Consider the following 27,378-nt stretch of genomic DNA (forward strand, 5'->3'; position numbering starts at 1 on the left):
ATTAACAATGGAGTACGAGATGGATGCATTTCGTAATGTTACAACAGATGCTCGAAAGTTCCACCATGAGACGCGATGCAAGCGTGACACCGACACAGTCAAACACACCTGGAGTTTTTGACAGTAGCAGCAGTGCAGACAAGTCTCGCCACGAGATTCATTTCTGTCTCCACAGGCGATTCATACACGATAGATTTGAGGGCCCTCACCCACAGAAAGAAATCAAGGTGAGTGTGGGGGCCAGGCAACGGGTCCACCATGGCTAATCCATCGACACCCCAAAACGCCTGTTCAAATGGTCACGAACACACCTTCCATAATGGGCAAGCGCACCGTAATGTTGAAACCAAATGTTGCATCTCACATTTGCTGGAACATCGTCAAGTAACCCTGATAGAACTTGTTCAAGAAAGATCCGATATTTAGCGGAGTTCGTGCCGGATGATAACAGGTATGGGTCGACTAAGCAGTCGCCGACCATACCTGCCCACACATTTATTGGGACGTGATGTTGTGCCGCATGGGAGTGCATACCGTGTGGGTTGTCGTGAGCCCACACGTGAGCATTGTGCTGATTGAATAAACCTTCCCGAGTGAAATAAGCCTCATCTGTGAACAAAACATAGGCTGGAAAATTCAAGTCTTGAACACTTTCTTGGAGAAACGGCTGCGCAAAAGCCACATGTGCAGGATGATCTTGAGGGAGCAGTAACTGAACCTTTTGGGGGTGAAAGGTGCATAAGGAATCGTTGTGCCAGACATGTTGTACACTGCAACGAGACACTCCTAAGGCAGAGGCAATGGCACATGTGCTGGTAGTAGGATTATTCTGGACGGCATTCAACACACTTTCTTCCATGGCAGGAGTTCGCGTCGAATGTGGTCTGCCCGCATTACTCCTGTTACCTCTAAATGACCCATAATCGCACAAATTTTGATGCACACGTGCAAACAAACGGTGGTCCAGTACATGTCTGTCTGGAAAGCGTTCTACATAAATTCGTTGAGTGGCTCGTCCATTGCCCTCTGCTAATCCATACACTAGGTGCATGTCTGCAAGCTCACAGTTCGTATATCGATGCATGCTCTTTGTGCGGCGACTACTGCTTGAATGAGTAAACCAGTAATTTTCCCTCACGCGAACTGATGAACAGCGCAGTCTACCGACTTACGGTGACGTTTCCGGTTATGGGTTCCTATGCGATTCACATTCCTTTAGACGTTACCTACCTCCCCTAAACATTTGTATCAATATTTTTGAGACACCCTGTATATGTACTCATGAAACTAGAAAAACACAACTTACTGTTTTAGTGAAGCCTTCTTTACTAATAGTATCTATATTCCAAGGTGTCAACTGCAAATAAAAATGAGAAAAATATGTAAATATATCAGTTTATACACTTAATAAATACACAAAAACCAAGTAACTACTCTTCGTAACAGAATAAATAAATGATCAGTACAGGTTTCCTATGAAGAACAGGAGGAAGAGAGAGAGAAAAAAAAAATGCAGACATATCAGAATTGATTCATCACTCTCCCGAAATGAAATCAGGAGATTGAGGAACAACTGCCTTTCTTTCATATTTTTATGGAATGAAGAAGGTGCCTACTTAAAAAGGGATACCATAGAAATTTAGCACAAAAATTAAATAAATTTTATTACAATAAAACAAGTTCATCTAACCTAGAATAGATTTTTGTTTTTGTTAATGCTAAACTTATAACTACAATACTTATAACTAAACTTATACCTGGCATTTACCAGCATACATTCTTAAAGATCTTTCAATAAGGTCAACTTTTAAGAAATATATTATTGTAAAATTAAAGATATGAGTAATATAAAGATCAAAAATAAGGTTCCAGTTTAACATTCTGTGATTAATTTATTTAATCTATAAATTCCCTTTCCAGTCACATGCCTTTTTTTTTTTTTATTCATATCTCTCATTTATATCATTTCGTTGAATTTTTCTACCAAATAATCAACTTTAAAAATTTAAGTGAGGTAACAAAAATTTGAGATGTGTCACGTTTAAAGAAAAAACACAAGTAATGGAATTTAACGGTGAGGAACCAATTAGAAGTAAAACTGTACATGACTAAACATTAGAATAAGTAAACAGTTAGGTATCTCTGCTGCATTCTTTCATACGAAGATTGGGGGGGGAAGCCTATGTCTGAATTTGAATCTGATTTTGTTTTGACAATGTGAAATAAATTTATTTAATCTTTCATATATGAACAATTAAATTAATTTATTTGTGAAATATATGAAGCTATAAGCTGCATATATTTCACAACTTTTTATGAACATTTTTAATTAAATCCAGAATAATAAAAATATGCATGAAACTGTTTTATCAATTTCAGAAATTGTTCAGATGTTATCATGTGTGTATAATAACCAGATTTACAACATCAGAAAGTCATTTGCACAAATACATCAATTATTTAATTTCATATTTAAAAATTAACTCACTGAGTTCTCATTAACATTAAACTCAATTCCTAGGTGAGACCTTTCCAGTGATATACAACTTATCTTTGTAGATACAAACCTGGAGGTTAATATCATGAATAAACAAATTCAAGAACAGTTTTGATAATATAATACATTAATTTAACTTTTGGCTTATAATTTCATATATTTTATAACTTTTTATGAACATTTTCAATTAATAAAATAAGCTTTAAGCATGCCTTTAAGTGTGCAACTACATGATGCACCTCTTGTCTTCATGTCTGTCTGTGAGTCTATATTCATGTAATAACTACCAGTGGTTGATTTTTTTATTGAAATTTTATATTTAGTCCTTGCAGAGTTTTTTTTTCCAAGCCATTCCAAATTTCATTAAAATCGGCACAGAAAAAATCCAACACTTAAGAGTATTTTTTCACATATAATGCAGGTTATCCGTGCGCTGTAATTAGCTGAAAAACTAAAATTTAGGTTTGCAGCATTCCTGGTTGGAGGAATGTATTCTTGGTTCAATTCACTGCCCATGTTAAAGTGGGTGCTTTTTGAAACATTCATTTTTGTTACCAATTTACTTAATATATACATATATTAGCATTAGTAGAGGCATATGATGCAAGAAAGCAAGCTTATACAGCATCATCAAAAAAAAAAAAAAAAACCATTTCACCCATCCATTCACTCCAGATGTTTGTCTCATTCTGCCTTGAACTTATTTAAGTGGTTGAGTGGGAGACGACAGAGAGTGGTAATCAATGGACACTGCTCTTCGTGGACAAATGTTGTTAGTGGAGTTCCCCAGGGTTTGGTGTTGGGCCCATTGTTGTTTTGTATATTTATCAATGATATCGATGAAGGGTATATCAGGTTTAATGGCCAAGTTTGCAGATGATACAAAGGTTGGCAGGGTTGTTAACAACAGTAAAGACAGTATGCTACTCCAATTGGATCTAGTTAAGTTTGGAAAATGGGCTGAGAAGTGGCAACTGAAGTTTAACATTGACAAATGCAAAGTACAGTCTGTCCTCGTATAACACGTGTTTGCACTACACGAATTCGATCATACACGATTTATAAATAGGGGAACAATGTCACATATAACACAAACATAATTCGCTTATGCACAATTCGCCTTTATGTTTACAAGAAATGGTAGTCGAATGTGGTGGAATCACCCTAACTGAACACAACACAGTAGGAATGAAGAGAAGATTCTGAAAATTTGTTTTTATGATTTCGTGGAAGGGGAAACACATTTAACATAATAACGTAAAAATCCACAGAATTCCAGCTATCGGTATTATCGCAAATGTAATTAGATCGACTTTTACTACCCGTTTATAACAGACTCCACTAGAAGGAATCACCAATAAAACCGGAAACTGCAAATTGTTTTTATTGTTTTATGGTAGTGACCTCCAGAAATGTGCTTTAGTAAAATATAAGCATGTAATATGTGAGAATAGTGTGTTTCCACCTTTACTACTTTGTTTATTCAGTTTGTACATGGGCGTTGCATTGTTTCTTCAGTTGCTACTTGTTCGCTGTGCATTTATGTATATCAAGCTTGCCTCCTCATTTTTGTTCATTTTATAACTGTGCTCTATTCTCAAAAAAATGAGTAAAATACTTCAAAAAAGTGTGAAAAGGAAGCATTCTGGTGAAAATACTTCAGAGAGAAAAAGAAAAGCAATATCGATAGAAGAAAAATATGAAATTGTGAAACGCTTTGACCAGAATGAAAGAACATGCGATATTGTGCGTGCTACAGGCCTAAATGAGGGAACGCTGAGAACAATTAGAAAGAATGCAGGAAAAATAAAAGCAACTTTCATAGCAGGAACAACACAAAGTGTAACAAAATCAGTTAGATCAAGACACAAAGAACTGGAAGAGATGGAACGTCTTTTATCTGTTTGGATAGAAGATCAAACAAAAAAGAGATCAGGAACAAGTTTGCTTACAATAAAAGCAAAGGCATTGGCAATATTTGAAGACCTCAGAAATAAAGCTGAAAACCCTGAAGAAGTGCCTCCCTTTACTGCCAGTAGTGGCTGGTTCAATAATTTCAGGAAACGTCATGCTTTCCACAATGTGAAATTATCAGGTAAAGCTGTGAGTGCAGATGAAGCAGCAGCAAAAGGCATTTCCGCCGATACTGAAAAAACTAATTAAGGAAGAGGGCTATACACTGGACAAAATTTTCAACTTTGATGAAACTGGACTGTACTGGAAAAAAATGCCATCATGAACATATATCTCAAGAGAGGAAGCACGAGCTCCAGGCTTCAAGGCTGCTAAGGATAGGTTGACCGTTATGTTAGGAGCAAATGCAAGTGGCGACTTGAAACTGAAGCCTGTTATTGTTTATCATGCAGCCAATCCATGAGTATTAAAAGGGATTGCAAGGACTACCCTGGGTGTTTACTTTAGGAACAGCAGAAAAGGGTGGATGACAGGGCAGATCTTCACTGACCGTCTACTACATGTGTTTGAGGATGTGTTTCGAAGCTACTGCAAAAAGAAAAATTTGGATTTTAAGATTTTAATTATTTTGGACAATGCACCAAGTCACCCAAGTAAATTTTGGATGGATAGCATTCAGGAAATATAGTCACATACTGAAGAGCAATATCCCAGTTTGTCTGAAACGTAAAATAATGAATCAATGTATACTCCCCACCATGACTTATGGAAGTGAAACTTGGGCACTCACCAAAAGAATGGAAGAGAAGCTGAGAACCACACAGCAAAGAATGGAACAAATTATATTGGGAATCAGACTGTTAGATAAGAAGAGAAACACATGGATTAGGCAGCAAACTCAAGTAAAGGACATTCTTATCAAAACTAAAGAACTAAAATGGTCTTGGACAGGACACATAGCTCGAAGACATGATGACCGGTGGACTAAGAAAATAACAGAATGGTACCCAAGAGGAGCTAGAAGAAAACTTGGAAGATGGAGGCGGAGATGGATAGATGAAATTCATGAGTTTTTGGGTAGTAAATGGATGGCCAGGCTCAAAACAGAAGGAACTGGAAAGTTGCTGGAGAGGCCTTCATCCTACAGTGGATTGAAAATGGCTGATGATGATGACCAAGTCACCCTCCAACCCTTGCTGAACTGTCACCAAACATCAAAATCAGCCGACCGGGCTAGCCGGATGGGTAAAGTGCCTGCCTGGCACCCCAAAGGTCACGCGTTCGATTCCCGCCTCGGGCTTGGATCAAAGTACTGCAAAAACCTTGGGAGGTGCATTATGGCCACAGAAACCTATGCACCAACAACTACCCAAAAAAAAAAAAAACCATCAAAATCCTGTTTTTACCACCTAACACAGCATCTCTTATCCACTTGACCAAGGGGTAATTGCTGCTTTTAAGCACTATTACACAAGACGGACATTTAAGATGCTGATAGCAGAAACAGAGGTCGAAAATGCACCAACAGCTAAAGACTTCTGGAAGCGATTCAACATTAAGAATGCAATTTACATAATTGTGGAGGCTTGGAACGAAGTGACAAAAGAATGCTTACATGGTGTTTGGCGGCCTCTTTTACCAGATTTTATTCGTGATTTTAAAGGCTTTGATCCTGTAAATGAGCTTCCTAAATTAAAAGCACATTGTGTGGCCCTTGCAAAGCAGGTTGGCTTTGAGGAATTGGAGGAAGATGATTTTTAGCTGCTTCAGTCTCATGAAGAAGAACTTTCAACTGAAGAACTGCAACAACTTGTTGCTGGAGTGCAGGTGGAAGATGAGAAAGACAATGAAGTTGAATGCCTGAACGCCACCATAAAACCGCTTTCTACTTCAGAGTAAATTCATTTGAGAAAAGTATGCAATGGCTAGAAGAAAACGATTATAATGCAGAAAGAAGCAGAAGAGCACTTCATACAATTTGGTCTGCTTTGGAGCCATATAAGCAGCTGCTTTGTGAAAGGAGGAAGATTGCAAAACAACAGAAACTAGATTTCTTTTTTATGAAAACACCCAAGAAAGAGACAGAAAATGAGCCACAGCCCTCTAGTTCTGGCATGACCACATTTCGTCCAAAGTCCTCATCGGCATCTCCTCCACTTCTCAGTTCCGATAATGATGACAACCTGCCGCCACTTTCCCCATAATTACACTGCTTCAACCCTTTCCCTCAAGCTGTCTTCATTTACTTTTAAGGTAGGAATCTAAATTTAAATGATTAAATTATTAATTTTACATTTTTCAACTGTTAAGTGTTTTATTACAGTTGAAAAATGTTTTGGTTACAAATGTGTGTCCAATCTTGGGTGGTCGGAACCTAACTCTATTTTTTCCATAGGGCCTGTTGTTTATATTGCATTGCACAAGGGTTTCTAGGAACACAACTATCGTGTTATACGAGGACTGACTGTACTGCATATGGGTAGAAAACTGAACAGAAATGTACCAACTCTGTGGTACTACACTCAAGGAAGTAGAAAGTGAAAAAGACCTGGGGGTAATTGTGCAGTCAAATATGAAGTTTGCTGATCAGTGCAGATGGGCTGCCAGGGCAGGTCATGGAGTCTTGTCAATGATATATAGGAATTTTGCTAACAGGAACAGGGACGCAATTATCCCATTATACAAGGCAATGGTCAGGCCACACCTAGAGTACTGTGTACAGGTCTGGAGGCCTCATTTTAGGAAGGAAGTAGAGTTGCTAGAACGAGTGCAAAGAAGGGCAACAAGACTGGTGAGGAGAACAAAAGGGGTGCTCTTACCAAGAAAGGCTTAAGTTCTGGAAATTGCAGTGCCTGGAGAGTAGGCACATGCGAGGTGATCTGATTGAGGTGTATAAGGCCTTGAATGGGTTTGAGCAAGTTGAATGCTGATGTGATTCTTCCTCTTGATCAGACTAAGAACCTGAGGGGGCATAGTTTCGAATTTTGGAAAGATAGTTGTGGAATAGATGTGCGGAAATTTGCCTTTAGCCAGCGGGAAGTTGATTGGAGGAACAGGCTTCCATCTTTTGTTGTGAAAGCTAAGAGCCTAAATAAATTTAAGGCTGAGCTGGACAGGCATTTGGAACGAATGGAGTGGTGAAATGGAAGCGGTTTTTTTTTTTTTGGCTGATGCTGCATAAGCTTGCTTTCTTGTATCATATGCCTCTTGATCAATTAGATCATCTCGCAGGTGCCTAGTCTCCAGAAGCTGCAATTAAGCCTTTATTGGTAACATCAACCCTTTCTTCCACTCGCCAACCTCGTTGCCCTTCTCTGTACTTGTTCCAGCAGCACTACATCTTTCTTAAAATGAGGTCTCCAGACCTGTATACAGTACTCAAGGGGTGACCATTGCCTTATACAAGTGGACTACCCCTTATCCCTGCTAGCAAAATTCCTGTATATGATTGACAAGACACCATGAGCTACTCTTGCTGCCTGTCTGCACAGCTCAGAAAACGATATCTGACTGCACAATAACCCCCCAGGTCCTATTCATTCTCCACTACCCTGAGTGTAGTACCATCCAGCTGATATATTATTCTGGGGTTACTCCTACCCATATGCAGTACTTTACATTTGTCAATGTTAAACTTCAGTTGCCACAGCGCATCTGCCAACGTTTCCACATCCTGTTGGAGTAATGTACTATCATTACTGTCATTAACAATCCTGCCAGCCTTCGTATTGTCTGCAAAGTAAGCAAGACATTAACCCTAATATACCTTCATCAATATCATTGATAAATACAGAAAACAACAATGGGCCCAACAACCCTGGGGGACTCCACTAATAACATTAGTCCATGAAGAGCAGTGTCCATTGATAGCCACTCTCTGCCTTCTCACCCTCAATCATACTTTTATCCATTGTAGCAACATGCCCTTAATGCCATACTGCTCCAATATGCACAGTAGTCTTCCAAATGCCACAGTATCAACAGCTTTCCTAAAATCCAAGTATATGATATCAAAATTATCCTTTGCATCCAGTTCTTTTGTGACCACATGACAGTATCCAATCTAAATTTGTCAGACAAGACTTCCCCTTAAGAAACACATGCCGTGTCTGAACTATAACTGCAGTCTTGTCCAGATGATACTTTAATGCTTCCTTAACCAGTGACTCCATTATTTTCCCTGGAACAGAAGTTAGACTAACAGGTCTGTAATAACTCGTGTCACCCTTTGTGAATTGGGGACACATTTGCACATCACCAGTCCATGAGGACCTCACCCGAGTCCAAGGAAGCTTTCATAATTATGGCTAAGGGTTTGCTTACTTCCTTTAATATAACTGGATAGATCCCATCCACTCCAGGTGCCTTCCTTATGTTTAACTTCAATTTCTCCTCCACTTTGCTCTCATTATTACAAAATCACTTAGCCCCCTGTTAGAGTTTGATAAACTTGTGGCATTCCTCTCCTTAAATAACTCCTCATGTATGAATGTAGATGAAAACTACTCATTCAGTTTATCAGCTACCTGAGAATGATCATCAATAGTCAAACCATTGGTGTTAAGTTGACCAATCTGATTCATCCCTTTCCGTCTAGAGTTTACATAAGTAAAGACCTCTTTGCTGTTTTTCTTAGCATCCTTTGCCAAAGATTTCTCATAATCTGCATTTGCCTGCCTATCCTCCTTTGTGACTTGATTACAGACTAGCTTGTATCTACCATAGGCTTCTGTGTCACCTGATAATTTATATGCATCCCGTGCATTTTTCTTTTCTGCCACGAGCCACATTAATTCATCTGATATCCATTTAGGCCTAAACCTTGAACATTATTTCTAAGTTGGTATGAAAAGCCTAGTACCATCCAAGATTAAGTCCCTGAAGGCTTCCCACTTAGAATTCATTGTAGGTAACATCATCAGTTTATCCCGCTGTACAGAATTTAAAAACTCTGAGACCACTGTGGTCACCTTTACAAAAGCAAAAATCCTTCCCCTTACCCCTGATAGTTACATCTTTAAGTAAATCCCACATCAGCACACTGTGATCACTGCCACCTACTGTTTCGTTTATCTGCAGATTCTTAATGCATGCAGAATCACTGCTGATAATAAGATATTACTCCCTCTGGTTGCTGCTCGAACACGTTGCTTTTGGAAACATGTAATCCAGTAAATGCACAAAAGTATTGCTAGGGTGCGAGTGACCAACCACAAGTTCCAGTCAATATTTGGAAAATTAAAATCCCCTATTATAAGACATTCTGATTTACTGGTCCACTATTTCTCTGCACAACTCATTAAACTCATCAGATTCATTCGGCCTATAACACATGCCTACTCTCATTTTCCCTTTCCCAGTGCTTATTATGTCACACCACACTGACTCAACATTGCATTGTCCACCAATATCAATTGGATGCAATTCCTTAGATTTTATGTGTTCCTAAGCTAACAGCACAACTGCTCCTCCCTTCCTGTCCTGTCTATCCTTTCTATACACACTGTACTCCCCAAATTCCAATTCTGCACTGCTTGTATCCATGTGGCACCATGTCTCTGATATCCCAACAATATCCACTTTTGATATCTTGAACAGCACTTCAAATTCATCAAATTTATTTACTATACTTCTAGCATTGATGTACATTCAAGTATACATACACCTATTCTTACTCTTCGTTACCCTAACACGACCCATGTATTTACTTGTTCCATGATGACTCCCAGCAGTCCTTAAAATCCCCAGTACCTCACTTTCCAGTCTGCTGTTCGTTATAATAGCAGCAGTACAAGAATCACTTACAACCTCTGCCAGCAGCTACTGTGAATCTATTAGTCCGTGTATCCCCCCCCACGCTAGCAGTTTTCCGACCCACCTAACACTGCCTCGATAGCATCAGCAAATATTCTTTTATGGACAACAGATAGCTATTTCTGTGGAGAAAAGGAGAACTGGAAGCATCTACTTGAATGTCCACTGTATGATGACATAAGAACAATCATTACACTGGCAATACCAAACATCACTGAATAACCTCTCTCAGCGCTGCAGACTTACGCTGCACAGGTCTTCAAGCATAGAATGCAAACCCACACTGAAGTGAGACATGTTAGAAATACTCATGCAGCAAAGTAAGTCTGCAATGAAATTTTTTTTTAATTTATTTTTTTATTTATTCATTATTCTTTTTTTTGAACTGTTGCATTCTGCTTGGAGTCAGTTACTCCACTGCAGCTGGTAAATTTATTTATTTTTTTTAGTGTTTTGTCGTATTCTGCCCGGGGTTAGTTACTCCTGTGCAGCTGGTAATTTTTTGTTGCCATGCACTCCAAATTATTTTTTTTTTTTTGCTCAATCTGCCATTTAGATATGGCCTTATTGAAATTTATTTTATTTTATTTTATTTTTTTTACCAGTAACCACTAGTTTTTTTTTTTTTTTGTTTATTTATTTATTGTATTATTTTTTTATTTCTTTTTTTTTTTTCTTAATCTGCACCATAGGTGTTCTCTCCCCCCCTTTCTCCCTCTGGAATGGGCCCCCAGAAGATCCTGACCCACCTTCTGGAAAAAGTAGGTGGGTCAGAGTCTCTTTTGAGACTGTACATATTTTACTGGGACTGGCCCACTTTCCCGTGGTGTGAACAAGTACCCAGAATCATCTCTCCAGATGACTGATGCTTCTGGGTAGCCAAGCGGCCAGACAACAACAGAACATGCACACTACTCACAGAAACCTACACTTTTCACTATCACTTTTCTGGTCCTTTTACAGTGATTCTGTTCTCCACAGTGACACAAGACAGAGTTGAACAGAAGTTCTATACTCACATGTCCACATGCTTGTTTGTTTATTGTTTATTTGGTTTTTAGGTGCATTAGCAACTAAGGCCATATTGCTTCGGGGATATGCGGTGGCCATTTCCTGACCTTTCCGCATCCTCCGTATTTGGTGGTCACAGGCTTGAATCCCAGTCTAATCAAGAAGTGTGTGCTACGCACTGCTGCTCCTGCCCACCTGGCTACGGAGGCGCCTATGTCCACATGCCCTTCTCTGCACATGTTCCAGCAGTTCTACCTCCTTCCTAAAATTCCAACCTTTTTAAGGCGGTTACAGAAATATTTGAAATGAGTTCTCTAAAGAAAACAAAAAAAAGTAATGACACAAAGGTGAAGAACCAATGAGAAGTAAGTCTGTATATGATAATAACATATTAGAACAAGTAAACAGTTTTAAGTGTCTCTGCTGCACTCTTTCATGTAAATATGAGAAAGACATTGAAAGCAAAAACTACAAAATTTATCAAAGCTACATTTGGACAATCTAAAGTTCAGAAAAAAAAAAAAAAATGGATTTAACAAACAGGTAGAATGAGATGATAGATTACCAAAGTTAATCAAAAATCATATCATCTTATGATTTTTGATTAACTTTTGATTAAGATAAAAGGAAAACAAAGACATGGTGGAACAGGCAGATTAATATTAACATATCTTAATATTAATCTATGTGCTAACATAATAAAATTTCAGCTAAGATTTGCACTTGATAAATGACCAACGGTGAAGTTGGAGGCCTATGAACGTAAGTGATTTTTAAAAAGCAAAATTATTAGCAAAGATGGGAAAAGGAGAAAAAAAGAAAGCAAATTTATGTTTTATACATTCTAGCTGAACATTTATCACATATACTTCTATCCATTCAAGCATCTGATAATAGAAGAAATGTTCATATAGAATTAATAAAACTCTTAAATTTTGATACTCATATTATATCACACTGAAGAGATAGTTGCAAAACTGCAAACAGTAATGATGATGAAGTGCCAATTTGCCACCTGAATAAAAGCAAAAATAAAAATTCAAATATTTCAGAAATAATTAATTAAGCAGAATCCTAAACCCAGAAAGGTAAACACATTCTCTTGCTTAAAGTATGGCACAAATGCTGCCAGAAACAGACTAGGAAACCATCACTAAACTTAAACCACAGGCAAAAACAAAACACCCACACGAAAAGAAAAATCTGAGAAAGAAAGTTTAGGAGATCCAACAGTGACCGTTCCTTTAAGAGACATTGTCCATGTGGAAATTCCCAAATACTCCCATTTATATATCGTGGCTTGCTAACGGCATAAGAACCATCGATACCCCGATGCAAGTTGACCACAACAGACACAACAACAGAAAATGTGCCTTAAATATGATTATCCCAATAACTAAGAAACAACTCAAACTGAAAAACAAAATGCAAATTGCACCTAATTTGTGAGGCATAAATTAGCTTTCATTGCTTTCTCTAATCAGGGCTCACCTGTTCTAGCTTCATAGCAGGAGTACTCCTATGACAAACTTAGCTGTAATCTTGTGTTACTGGTTGGGTAACATAGTTGATTTTAGGTATCACTGATTTTCATTAACCATGACTGACAGTCGAAAATGGAATCGTGTTAGTTACAACAAGAGGTCATAGCTAACATGAATCCATTGAGCAGAATTGTAGGATAAAAAAAAAAAAAAAAAAAGTGTGTGAGAGAGAGAGAGAGAGACTGAATGGCTTTTAAAACATTTTTTAAACCTCTTACCAAAATTCTACACTTTAATATTAAGTAAAACTAACAATAACAAAGCCAAACTCAATAATAAAATAAAACTCCAGGAATCTGATATACCATAATAAAATGGCCACTACCCCTCCTGTTACAGGGGCGCCTCCATAGCTAGGTGGGCAGGAGCAGCAGTGCATAGCACACGCTTTTTGATTAGACCGGGGTTCGAGCCCGTGACCACTAAATACGGAGGATGCGGAAAGGTCAGGGAATGACCACCGCATTTTCATTAACATATTCCCCGAGCAATATGGCCTTAGTTGCTAATGCTCCAAAAACCAAATAACAAATAAATTCCTGTTACAGGAGATCAGCAGTTAGAACAAGCGACATGATAGACTTTGCCAAGAACTCATAATACATTTTAATACCACACAAAAAATAACAAGTTGTTATTTTTGATATCAAATATAAAATAGCAAGTGCTAACTGATATCTAAAAATACATAAAATTATTTTCACTCGACTGCACATATCTATCAACATATTATTTGCAATATTCATGCATTATTCACAATGTGCCCAGTGATTAATATTCATGCATTAAGAATTTTCATGCAGATAAAGGAACCACTAGGTGACAGTGATCACTGTCACAGTGATCAGTACACTGTGGAACTTATAAGTACCATCAAGGGTATAAATATTTATACCCTTGATGGTACTTAATATTTAATTTCTCTCACTGGGTTTTCTTTTCCTAAGCACTTTCAGAGGTAATGTCTCCATTGGTCAATTTGTTTCATGGGTCAATACATGAAGCATGGATGGGATGAGGAAATGTTTCAGTCTATTGTTTCTACTTTCCAAGTGATAATTAGTATTAGTTTATTGTTTCCTTGTGGAACTTGTTTATTTTTGATCCACAGTGCTCTTGTGAGTGACATGGGCTATGAGAGTTAAATAAAAAGTTTATATTTTATTATTTAATTCTTTGTAGTTATTTAAACCATCATCAATCATATCAAGTGCTGAAAAGAAAAAGTGCTGCCAGTATCTGGATGAATATCTAGCTTATGATTTTATTGTAATCCCATTCAACTCAAGACAGCCTGTGTCTTATGTGTAATAGTTCTTTTTCAAATGAGGCTATGAAACCATCAAGACTTTTAGATCACTTAAAAAGGAAACAACCTGATAAAGTTGGTAAACATATTGAATATTTTAAAATTTTAAAACAGAATTTTGAGCAGTGTAACACTTACTTTCTTATTTAAGAATAATGCACAAACAAATGATTGCATCTTATAAATTGTAGAAATCATTGCAAAAACTGGTAGTGCTCATACAGTTGCTGAGACTGCTATACAATCTGCATTAGAAACTAATTTCAACAGTGATGCATCAAAATCTTTCCAGTATTTTAAAAGCATTGCCACTGAGCAACGATTCAATTTGAAAGCAAATCAATGAGATGTCAGTTAAAATTGAAGAGTGGCTAATTGACAAATTGAAAACAATAAAATTTTCTATTCAAATTGATAAATTCAGTTACTGACAATAAGGCCGATCTAATGGCATACGTGTAAATTGCAAGAAGAGATGCTGTTTGTAAAATCTATAGAAACTAACTGTACTGAAGCATTCATTTTTGCTGCTGTAAAAACATGGTTTGATGAAAAACAAGTAAAACTGGAAAATTTCATATCCTGTGCCACTGATAGTGCTACCTCCATGGTTGGAAGGCAGGTTTTATAGCCCACCTAAAGGTCCTTGAGGTTGTCACAGACATTCTCTCAGATATGCCAGACAAGCTGTACTTGCTACCTGGGAGTCTAAAACACTGATGGAACTGATATTCGGGTGACACTCAAGTCAAGTGGACCCAATTTCGGTGAAGTCCGGACCCAGGTGGGAACCAACTTAAGCAGGGGTCAAGGTGTGGCGCCCACACCACATGGAGGAACGCCGCCCCTCCATGTTGCCAGGCAGTACTAGGTGGTAGATGACTCTCATCAACCGGTGAAATACCACCACTTTGCTTATTGGAGGCTTGAAGTGGTGGAACCCATGTTTAGTCTCTAGAGCTAAGTTCCGGTCAACCCTTCCCTATCTCTTCCATCATGCAGTATGATTGATGACTTTTGAGGTTATGATGAACGTCATGGGGAGATCCAATATTCCTTACATTTCGAGGGTACAGCTCTAAAACGGTGTTCTCAGGCCGGCCGCTAGTTAGTACACCGAACCTATTATTGATAACTCTAGGAGGCTTCCGGATCAGCTAGTGTATAATCTTGCTACCTCTACTCTACCAGATAGTGACGACTGGAGGGAGTCAGAGTAGTGTGTATGCGGGGAGCATTGTCGAGGCCACGTTATGTCAAGGATCTGGGTATATTCTTACCATGTGTACGCCATATCCAAAAATTTCATTACTTCATACAGCATGTCCCACCCACTTTTTCTTACCATTGAATACACCATGAATTGTCAAACTAATAGAGCAAGCTTATCTGCAAAAAGATCTAAACCTCCCAAGCACTTCCTAATTCATTTCACAAATATATGTGGTCTCAACTCTAATCTCAACAATGTCCATTTCCACTTGCAGTCTGCCAAACCCCATGTACTTTTTCTGACAGAATCTCAGTTATCGGTTGATTTAAGTACTGCTCATCTCAGATGCCCAAATTATTCGCTGTATGATTCCTTTCGCCTCAAAGGTGGTACTTGTGCATATGTCCGTTCTGATATTCCTGTCAGAGACTTGGCAATTTGGAATCTTCTCTGGCTTAAAATCTCTCTACCTCATTGTGTCAAATTCATCTGTTGTCTCTACCATTCTCCCAACTCCAATAATCACTTGGAGCTCTTTGACTTCCTCTCTTTGCAACTTGACTTTCTCCAGTCCAACTTTCCTAACAGTGAGGTAATTTTCCTTGGTGATTTTAATGTTTACAACTCCAGCTAGCTTCCGTTTTCTAGTCACACCGACCCAGCAGGTCGAGATGCTGTTATGTTATGTTGTTGTTATTTGGTTTTCAGGAGCATTAGCAACTAAGGCCATATTGCTCCATGATATGCAGTGGTCATTCCCTGACCTTTCTGCATCCTCCGTATTTGGTGGTGAAGGGCACGAACCCCGGTCTAATCAAGAAGCGTGTTACGCACTGCTGCTCCTTCCCACCTGGATACGGAGGCGCCCAGGTCGAGATGCTGAGGCTTTTGCAATTACTAATGATCTAGCACAGATTGTTCATTTACCTACAAGAATACCGGACAATCCTAATCATACAGCCAATACGCTTGATCTTTTTCTCACAAACAACCCTTCTAAGTACACGGTCGAAGTGAGAGGTCCTTTAGGTACTTCAGATCACAACTTGGTGATTGTCTCGTCTCCAATGGAACCTTTATCTCGTGGCTATTCCCAACCTCGTGTTGTTTGGCATTACAAGAATGCAAAATGGGATGACCTGCGAGATTTCTATTCTTCTTTTCCTTGGTCAGATTACTGTTCCAAAACTTCTGATGTCAACGTTTGCTCAGATCGTGTCAGTGAAATTATTCTTGCAGGAATGGAATCCTTTATCCCACACGCCACTTTAAAATCTCGTCCTTTATCTAAACCTTGGTTTTCCAATAAATGTGCTAAGGCTGTTAAAGAGAAGAATGTTGCATATCGTAATTGGCTTGTTTTAATTCTGCCTACATCAAAGCTCACAACAATTGTAAAGCAGTTATTAATCAGTCCAAACTAGAGTTTGAACAGGCTAAGAGTAGAAAACTTGCTTCTTGCCCTAATGGTAGCCGAGCATTCTGGTCTCTTGCCAAAGCTATTGGCCGCAACTGTTGCCCATCTCTGCTCCCACCTCGGTCCAAACCAGATGTTTCTGTTGTCACTTCAACCAAGGATAAAGCTGACCTGCTAGCATCCCATTTTTCTTCCAGCTCATGTATTAATGATATTGGTAAAACACCTACCACCATGCTCCATTCAATGCCTCCTGTTGCCTTCCGTCAAAAGGATATCAGAAGAATTTTGATGAATCTCGATGCTAAGAAAGCTGAAGGTCCTGATGGTATTTCTCCACTTGTTCTCAAAACCTGTGCTCCTGAACTTACTCCTATTCTTTGCTGCCTTTTTTTCACTTTCTTATTCCACAGGTGTTTTTCCTTCTGCTTGGAAATTTGCTCATATCCAGCCAGTTCCTAAAAAGGGTGACAAATCCCTCCCATCCAATTATCGTCCCATTGCAATTACTTCTACTCTTTCTAAAGTAATGGAGAAATCAATTAACCGCTAACTCTTAAACTACCTAGAAACCTTCCGTCTGATCAACGATCGACAGTATGGATTCCGTCAGTGTCGATCCACTGGTGATATTCTGGCTTATGTTACCCATTTATGGACTAATTCAATGGAAAGGTTCGGTGAAACACAAGTAGTTGCTCTTGACATCTCAAAGGCTTTTGATCGTGTTTGGCATAAAGGTCTTCTAAACAAGCTTCCATCTTATGGTTTGCCAACTGTTTTTAGTAATTTTAGTAATTTTAAAATTTAACCAATTTTAGTAATTGGTTATCCAGTTTTCTCTCTGATCGCTCACTGAGGGTGATGGTAGAGGGCTGGCTCTCTGTCTTCTAACTTCTCCATTAATGCCGGTGTCCCCCAAGGTTCAGTTCTTTCCACCACTCTTTTCCTCTTGTATATTAATGACCTTCTTCCATTGACTGGAAATACTATCTATAGTTTTGCCGATGATAGCACATTGCATTCCACTTTCCATTTTGAGAAACCTTGTCCTGCTCAATCAGCTTCAACTTCTCGAAAATCTGCTACCAATTCCTTAAATGCTGATCTTCAGGTAATTCTCCAGTGGCGCAAAGACAACTTAGTTGATTTCAACCCTTCTAAAACTCAGTCTTCTCTTATATGTCGCAAAAAGGATTCTTCTGCTCCTATGCTTATCTTTAGTGACACTCCGATTTCTAGGCAAAATGATATATCTCTTTTGGGGATTACCATGACTTCTAATCTCTCTTGGCACAAGCACATTACAAATATTGCTTCCTCTGCATCTAAAAAACTTGGTTTTCTCTTTCGCTCTCGGTGTTACTTTTCTTCCAAACAGCTGCTCACTCTGTATAAATCGCAAATCCTCTCTGCCATGGAATATTGTTCCCACATCTGGGGTGGTGCCCGAAAAACCTCTCTCAGGCTTCTTGATTCCATTTAGAAGAGGGCAGTTAGGTTAATTAATGATTCATCTCTAACAGAGTCTCTCCACTCGCTTTCTCATAGACGTGAAATACTTCCATGGGCGCTGTTCTTCTGAATTGGCTTCTATAATTCCCGCTATCTCTTTCAAAACAGTCCAAACACGTGCCGCCACCAGCCAACATCCATTTACTGTCCAACTTCAAACCAACAGAACCAACTTTTCATGTTCCTCATTTATTCATTCAACTGCAGTTTTCTGGAACAACCTTCCTTCATAAGTATTTCCTGAAAATTACAATCTACAGAAGTTCAAGTCCAATGTCAACAAATATCTTCTTTCATCTTCTCAACCTCCAACCCCAGTACGGTACTAAGTACTATAGGTTCTAATACTTCTCTTGTTTGGGGTTCACATAAAAAAAAAAAGGAAGTATGTCCCGAAGATCTTGCAATACACTGCATTGTGCACTGACATCATCTGGTTGAAAAAAATATATTCCAGTTCTTTATCAATCTCTCAGTATAATTATTAAAATCATCACTAAAATAAAGTCACATAGCAAATATGATCGCCTTTCCAGAAATTTTGTGTTGATAATGAAGAACAGCATGTGCAGCTTCTTTTACATACAGAAGTCAGATGACTTTCTAAAGGAAACTGTCTAACAAGCGCCTCCGTAGCCAGGTGGGAAGAAGCAGTAGTGCGTAGCACATGCTTCTTGATTAGACCGGGGTTCGAGCCAGTCACCACCAAATACTGAGGATGCAGAAAGGTCAGGGAATGACCACCGCATATCCCGGAGCAATATGGCCTTAGTTGCTAATGCTCCTAAAAACCAAAACAACAACAACAACTGTCTAACAAGATTTGTAAACCTTTTTGATAAGACAATTAGTTTTTTTAGAAAGCAAAGGAGACACAGATTGAGCAAAGGAGATCAGCAAACACAAAAACAACATATACTATATGGCTCGGATTTTTCAAAAACTTAATGAAGTATCACTTCAACTTCAAGGGAAATTAATTATGGTGATAAACTGCAAAAGCGTATCAAAAGCCTTCAGTGAAAAACTGGAAATATTTGAAAACAATTTAATGACAAAACAATTTTATGGCATTCAAGAGTTAGCTGAAATCAATGAATCTCTAACCAAGAATGATCTGAAGAATTATTCAGATCATTTATGTTCTTTAAAAGGGGAAGAGAAAATAGATTTTTAGATTTATTTTCTTTCAAAATAAAACCACGGACGTTAGTTACTATTGTTATTATTTGGTTTTTAGGAGCATTAGCAACTAAGGCCATATTGCTCCGGGGATATGCAGTGGTCATTTCCTGCACTTTCCACATCCTCCGTATTTGGTGGGGACAGGCACAGACGTTAGATCCAAATCGACGTGGTGCCAGATCTGATAGTGAAGAAATTCAAGAACTCATTGAATTAAAATGTAATGAAGAATGCAAATATAAATTCGAAAAAGGTGGAATGGCTGAGTTGTGGGGATCAAAAACAGCTAAACTTCTTTATCCAACAATGTGGTTTCTAAAATGGCCAAAGACTTTGTTTTCCAATGTTTTATATGGTTTAAAGCGGTTTTAGTTCAGTAAAAAAAACATTAACAAAGGAAAGAAACAGAACTGACATATTTTCAGGAGGAGACTTTAGAATTATACTTACTAACACCAAAGTGAAATTGAAATTTTAGCTGGGGGGGGGGTTAGGGAAAAAAATGTCCAAAAAAGCCCTTGGGGGGCGATAATTAAAAAAACACTGGTATAAAGGTGACTACAGTGGTCTCTGACAGTTTTTAAAATCTAAACAGTGTGATAAACTAATGATGTTAACAACAGTGAATTCTAAATGGAACATAGGAATTAATCCTTCAAGGAATTAGGCTTTTCATACCAACTAAGAACTACTGTTCAAGGTTTAGGCCTAAATGGAAGTCAGATGAACTAATGAGGCTCGTAGGACTAAATGCATGGTATGTATATTAGCATTAGTAGAGGCATACGATGCAAGAAAGCAAGCTTATGCAGCATCAGCCAAAAAAAAAAAAAAAATACCCTCCCATTTTACCCCTCCATTTGTTCCAAATGCCTGTCCAGCTCAGCCTTAAATTTATTTAGGCTATCAACTTCCACAACAAAAGATGGAAGTCTGTTCCACCAATCAATTACCTGCTGGCTAAAGGCAAATTTCCGCACATCTGTTCTACAACTGTCTTTTCTCAAATTGAAACTGTGCCCCCTCAGGTTCTTAATCTGAGCAAGAGGAAGAATCCCATCAGCAGTCAGCTTGCTCAGCCTATTCAAGGTCTTATACACCTCAATCAGATCACCTAGCAGGTGCCTACTCTCCAGGTGCTGAAATTTGCAGAACTTAAGCCTTTCTTGGTAAGAGCACCCCTTTATTCCTCTCACCAATCTTGTTGCCTTTCTTTGTACTCGTTCTAGCAACTCTACATCCTTCCTAAAATGAGGCCTCCAGATCTGTACACAGTACTTTAGGTGTGGCCTGACCAAAATTATCAGGCGACACAGAAGCCTATGGTAGATATAAGCTAGTCTGTAATCAAGTCATAAAGGAGGTTAAGCAAGCGAAGGCTGATTATGAGAAATTTTTGGCAAAGGATAAAAAGAAATACAACAAAGACTTTTTTACTTATGTAAACTCTAGAAGGGGGGATGAATCAGATTGGTCCACTTCATATCGATGGTTTGACTGTTAATGATCCTGCTCAGATATAGCTGACAAACTGAATGAGTATTTTGTTTCTACATTCACATGAGGAATTCTGTAAGGAAAGGGGTGGACAGAAGTTTACTAAACTACCAGGGAGCTAAATGATTTTGTAATAAAAGAGAGCGAAGTGGAAGACAAATTGCTGAAGTTAAACATAAAAAAGGCACCTGGGGTGGATGGAATCTATCCAGTCATATTGAAGGAGACAGTAATGGAAGTAGGTCTCAGAATTACGGCCAAGGGTTTAGCAATAATTCTGAGAGCGTTCTTAGATTCAGTGAAGGTTCCCGTGGACTGGAGATGTGCAAATGTGTTTCCAATTCACAAAGGGGTTCAAAGGATGGCAAATAATTATAAACCTGTTAGTTTAACCTAAGTTCCAGGAAAAATAATGGAGTCATTGGTTAGAGGAGCATTGCAGGATCATCTAGACAAGATTGCAGTAATAGTTCAGACACAGCATGGGTTTGTAAAGGGGTGGTCTTGTCTGACCAATCTGACTGGATACTACAATGTATTCACAAAGGAAGTGGATGCAAAAACTAGTTCTTATATCATATACTTGGATTTCAGGAAAACTTTGTATACTGTTGCACATGGAAGACTGCTGCACAAATTGGAGCAGTGTGGCATTAAGGGCAAGTTGCTTCAATGGATAAAGGGATGATTGATTGGGAAACAACAGAGTGGTAATAAATTGACACTACTCTTCATAAACTAATGTTATTAGCAGAGTCCCTCAGGGTTTTGTGCTGGGTCCATTGTTCTTTTGTGTATTTATCAATGAAGGTATATCGGGCTTAATGTCCAAGTTTGTAGATGATACAAAGGTTGGCAGGGTTGATAATGACAGTAAAGACAGTATGCTACTGCAACAGGTTCTAAATAAGTTAGGCAGATAGGCTGAGAAATGGCAACTGAAGTTTAACATTGACAAGTACAAAAGTACTGCATATGGGTAGCAGTAACCCAAGAGAAACGTACCAACTAGGTGGTACTACAACCATGGAAGTGGAAAATGAAAAAGACCCAGGGGTAATTGTGCAATCAGATACGAAGTTCTCTGAGCAGTGCAGACAGGCTGCCAGAGCAGGTCATGGAGTCTTGTCAATGATATATAGGAATTTTGCTAGCAAAGACAAGGAGGTGATTATCCTTTTATATAAGGCAATGGTCAGACCACACCTGAGTACTACGTGCAGGTCTGGAGGTCTGATTTTAGGAAGGATGTACAGTTGCTAGAACGAGGTCAACAAGATTAGTGAGAGGAACAAAGGGGGGGGGGGTGCTCTTACCAAGAAAGGCTTAAGTTCTGCAAGTTGCAGCATCTGGAGACTAGGCATCTACGAGGTGATCTGATTGAGGTGCATAAGGCCTTGAATGGCTTACGCAGGCTCAATGCTGATTTTTACACTTACTCAGATTACGAACCTGAGGGGACATACCAGGTGGTTATAAAATTAGTTTCCCTATTCAGGAGACCCTAGTGTCAAAACGGTTAGAGTTAGTACTGTGAAATCGGTGGGTATGACATTTGGGATATGGGGAAGTGATTTGTAGAGGGAAAAAAATTAGTTCAAATTTCTGCCTGTTCATTTCTTGAACTAAATTATCAAGCTTGCCTGCTTCATATAAACTTATGTTCCAGGCCCCAAATCTAAGTGACGAACACCCGGAGATTCTTAGCACCCTCTTCTCATTCAACGGATGCTGGGGACTGAGGGCCGAAACTGTGTTTTTGTCCATCATTACTAGATGATGTCCTGGGGAAAATTGTGTGATAGCTTCCTATTCCTTTTTGCACTACAGTAATAGAATCAATAGTCCAGATGCTTGTATTCAATCAATACTGCCAACCAGATCTTAACTGATCTTTGCCATTATTGGTTACTGATAGATGTTGCTGCCCATCGTCAGGAGAGACTCTGTCTGGCCTCTCAACTCAGACCTGTCCAGTTTGGGAGGCCCTGCTGGTAATCACATTATCGCCAGTATTGCTCTTTGTCTCATTGAAGCATGCAAGCCCCCCCCCCCCTTGCCTCTCGTGACGAGCGAGTCTCTCGCGATTATTTGTATACACTGTAATTTTCTACTGTATTTATAGTACATATTTTGTAAATAAAATAAACTGTACTAAAATACATTAGTAAGCTTTATTTTAAGACATTTCAAAAGATTTGTTTATTCAAGCTGATTAGGAAACAATCCCCCTCAGGAACCGAGGTCTTATGGCCTATAGCCTTATTGGCCAACCTTGGTAAGCTATTAGAACATTTAATTGTTCTGCGATTAAACAACTTGTTATTGGAACGGGGACTAATTGCACCTAATCAATATGGTTTTACTCCTGGAAGGTCCTACGAGGAAGCCCTTGTTGACTTCACTTCTTCTGTTGAACACTCCAGTTTCAAGTATACTCTTGCTATCTTTATCAACTTCGAGGGTGCTTTTGATTCCCTTTGGTGGGAAAGTGCCCTCGAACATTTACATCATGCCAAATGTTCCCAGAAACTTTATCTTCAAATTAAGAGCTATTTTGCTAACAGATTTATCACTGTCAGATCTAAGTACAGGCAAATTTTGCGTCGGGTCTTTCGAAGGTGTTCTCAAAGCTCCATTTTGGGACCACTTTTCTGGAACTTTGTTTTGCAAGGTTGGATTACCCGAACCTTTGACAACGTGAAGATTATTGCATGTGCGGATGATTTAACAGTCCTTATTAGTGGAAATTCAAGATCTTTAATTGAAATATCTGCTGAGAAAGTTTAATCTGATCTTCAACAATAGACAGTTGAAAATAGGTTAAAAATTAGTTCCACCAAGACAAAAATTATGATCCTTGACCCTAATTTGGATGTTCGTTGACCATCAAGAGTTAAAATAAACAACACACAAATACCTCTAGTAACGGAAATTAAACTTTTGGGAATGACTATTGACGGCAAGTTAAATTTTCTCCCTCATTTATCCAATCTGCAAATTAAGATCAGAAATTTCACCGGCACTCTTGTCAGAGTTTCTAGAACTGAGTAGGGTCTTTTTAGAAGATCTTTAAGAATCTACAATAAAACTCTGTATTTCTCCCTACGGTTGCCTATGCTGCTGGCACTTGGTTCCATAGGGTGCGGACTGTACAATTACAATCAAAACTGACGTCAATCCAGCGTACAATGTTACTTTGTATTTTGAGGATTTGTCGAACAGTTTCAACACCTGCTTTGCAGGTTTTAGCTGGGACGTTACCACTTGATTTCTACATAATTTTCAGAGGCTTATGTTATCACTTGAAACAGTTAAAGCTAAACGACAAAGAATTTGGCAAGAGTTGATCAATTTGTGGCAGAGTAGGCGGGATAGCACAACACTGAGCAGTGTAACATGTAAGTTTTTTCCTGAAGTTGACTCTCTTATGGATAAAAAATCTAGTCTGGTTTAGTCTTGACTTGTTTACCTACTATTAGTTATCAGGACATGGATCATTAAATCAGAAACTGTTTAAATTTCGCTTGTCTCTTATGGAACTCTGTCATTGTGGTGGTGTAGAAGATTGGCAGTACATGTACATTTGTCCCTCATACAATGAATTTCGAGTAACTCTGCAGAATGCAATTCCCAACTTTTCATCAGGATTGGAACCTAATTTTGTATCAAATGCCACCAGTTACCGCACCCTTCAGGATTTTGCTAAGACACCCTTCAATAAAAGGCCTGCAATTCTTTCTGCAATGACCACCTGTGAATGTTTCAAATTCAGCTTAAGCCTCTTCACTTTCACTGCAGTGACGTCCATTTTCTCAACAAGATCTACAATTTTGGACTTGTCCTGTGTGTGTGTGTGTGTTTTGCAACTCTTCAAGTGTCCACAACTACAACTCATTTTAACAGTAAAAATTCCTGTGCTCCTGAAATTGCTCGGCTGGCTGCTAACTGACTGTGACTTTGCTACTGATGACTGCAGGACTTACTGGATGTCACATTTAACCTAAGCTGTTTATAAGGTTTGCACCTGCTTCTGGGCTAAAATGCTTGAGTAAAGTTTTGTCGGTTGAATTGTACTTGTCTAGGGTGGTTTTTTTTTTTTTTTTTTTTGTTGGGTTTATTATCCTTAATTATTTTCTTTGACCTTGTATATAACATTTAATTTTTGATATTTATGTTAATTTTTTAAATTTAACAAGATTACTTGCATTGTTTACTTTGAAACCTCAAAGTATCATCTGTTTACCTTAATCTGTTGAGGTTAATCTTGTGTACAGTACTTAATTTTTGTATAGTTGTATAAGATCCTTTGTTTGTTTTTTTACTATATTTTTGGCTACAGCCTTTGGCTCGAACTTTGTTGGGCTCTTAGCGTCCCTCTCTTCTGCTGCCGGCAGTTGGTAGCCCCTGGTCTAGCTTTCCGTGGTGGTGGTGGTGGCGGCACATTTCCGACCTGATGATTCCATGTAGCCAGACAGCCAGTTAATTTCTGGCCATTTCTGCAGAAGCCTGTATCTTAAAAGTGAAACGAGACGGAGATGAACTAACATTTCAGGTGCCACCCCACACAAATACATACATTCTCATAATCACAGAAAATGAAAGGATTAAATTCTTTCCTCTCAGATGGAAAAAACATTTTTCTCTGAGAGGTGAAAGTTGCTACAATACTTGTCAGTTGTGATATATTTAGTTATAAACTTTTGTAAATAACAGCACTCGACATTATTTTTAAGGACGAAATCAGATTCGACAAAAACTGCTAAAGGCATAATCCAAAATGCACATGTACTGATAAATAGTTTGTACATTTTTATAAACTAATGATACTGACTGGCAGGTCCTTTGTAACTATAATGCAATACCATAAAATTCATTTGTGTTGTTTATAACCCAAGCAGAACATCCTTCGGTAGAATTGGGGGGGGGGATTCCATAGTCTAACTACAGTGTAACTTGGCCACGTTACACTATTTTCTATGGAAAATGATTTCTGAGGTGTTGGTTTTCTAAGACAACCTCCAGGAATGCCTTAATCGCATAACATAAAAGGGGTAGCTGATAGAGATCAGCTACCCCTTTTAGTGCAACTTTTTTTTTTTTTTTGTATCCTTGTATTTGATTGCTCAGTCATGGTAGCCATTAAATTATGTGGCTGAGTCCTTTTTTTGTTTTTTCCCTTCTTAGTTTCATTCCTTATTATATTTCTAAACTATACTGTAAATCAGATTCACTATAACTTATGTCTTGGTGGGAACTACTGGAAACAATAACCCTTGGGGAATTGTCTACAAAATAGTGACCAACAAGCTACCAAGAGGAGATGTCTTAGAAACTACTGTCAAACCAGATAGAACCCCAACCCTGTGTTGGGCTGATTCTGTAAATAACATCCTAGACAGTATTATTTAGACCAATATTGAACCTCTGTTTACTATACAATACTTAAAAATAGCACTACCTAAAACCAAAAATAATAAATGCCTGGGTTTTGACCTCTTAGGAATTGAGATTATCAAAAAATTAGTGGAAATAACACCAGACAATTTAACAGCACTATATAATAACTGTATGACAGAAAGTATATTCCAAAAAATATAGAAAAAAAGCTGCATTAAGATTAAATGCAGCTCAAAACCCTGGGAAACTCCCTAATAATTCCAAATTGTATAGACCAAACTTTTTCAAGAGCAGACCGGTGTTTGCAGATTTTTTTTTTTTTCACAGCCCACCTACAGCTATAAATTAATTTATTTTCAATAATTATATTTATAGGTTCAGGAAACAATGACACTACCATTAGGACATTTAAAATACCAGTAATAATGCAATTAATAATGCCAGTAATAAAGCAATAATGAATTAGGTATTCACAGTGGTGAGCTGTGAATATTTTAACAATGGGCTGGCAGTTTTCCGACTTTCTACCAAGTAAATTTGATAGGTCATGGAAGTGACGTCATTCGCGGCTTCCACTAGAGGTGCTTCCCATGCTCGCACTACTAGTAGTGTGATTAGAGCACATGACGCATTTTTCATCATGATTATATGAAAAAAAATTTCAAAAATATTCAAGAAAAATATATTCTAAAAATTGCCATATATGCTTTGCTCAATAACTGTGCAATGATTTGATGTAATGATCCGGATCGAATTGAAGCAATGGTTTTCCATTTAGATGAATGGTCTTCATAATCTGCAACATGTTTAATTGTTACAATATTATTCATTATGCTGAAAGCTGAACTCAGCTTCAGCACTGCTAATCGCAATGGTTTCAAAGATGTTTTCTGGCTTTCTTAATTGAAAAGGCAATTTCACTCAATTTTAAAGATAAACTGTCTTCGACAAAATCTCTAAAATCATTAATTTTTATTTCATATTTTATCAGAAAACTTAAATAAATTTCTTATTCGGTTTTCACCATCTTGCCACCGAGATGAAAGTTCTTTCACATTCCAT

General features: G+C 38.2%; 1 protein-coding gene across 1 annotated transcript in view; it reads right to left on the reverse strand.

Moving 5' to 3' along the window:
* Positions 1-27,378, reverse strand: part of Cdc37 (cell division cycle protein 37) — a 301,191-nt gene that overhangs the window by 210,731 nt on the left and 63,082 nt on the right. Inside the window, exon 4 of the mRNA XM_090389100.1 lies at positions 1,307-1,357. Within this exon, the coding sequence (XP_090245226.1) occupies positions 1,307-1,357 (51 nt within the window). The remainder of the gene's footprint in view (positions 1-1,306; positions 1,358-27,378) is intronic.

This window comes from Mastigoproctus giganteus, chromosome 14 (assembly GCF_048544385.1).
Source record: "Mastigoproctus giganteus isolate SK-2022 chromosome 14, ASM4854438v1, whole genome shotgun sequence".
In the NCBI taxonomy this organism is placed as follows: domain Eukaryota; kingdom Metazoa; phylum Arthropoda; class Arachnida; order Uropygi; family Thelyphonidae; genus Mastigoproctus; species Mastigoproctus giganteus.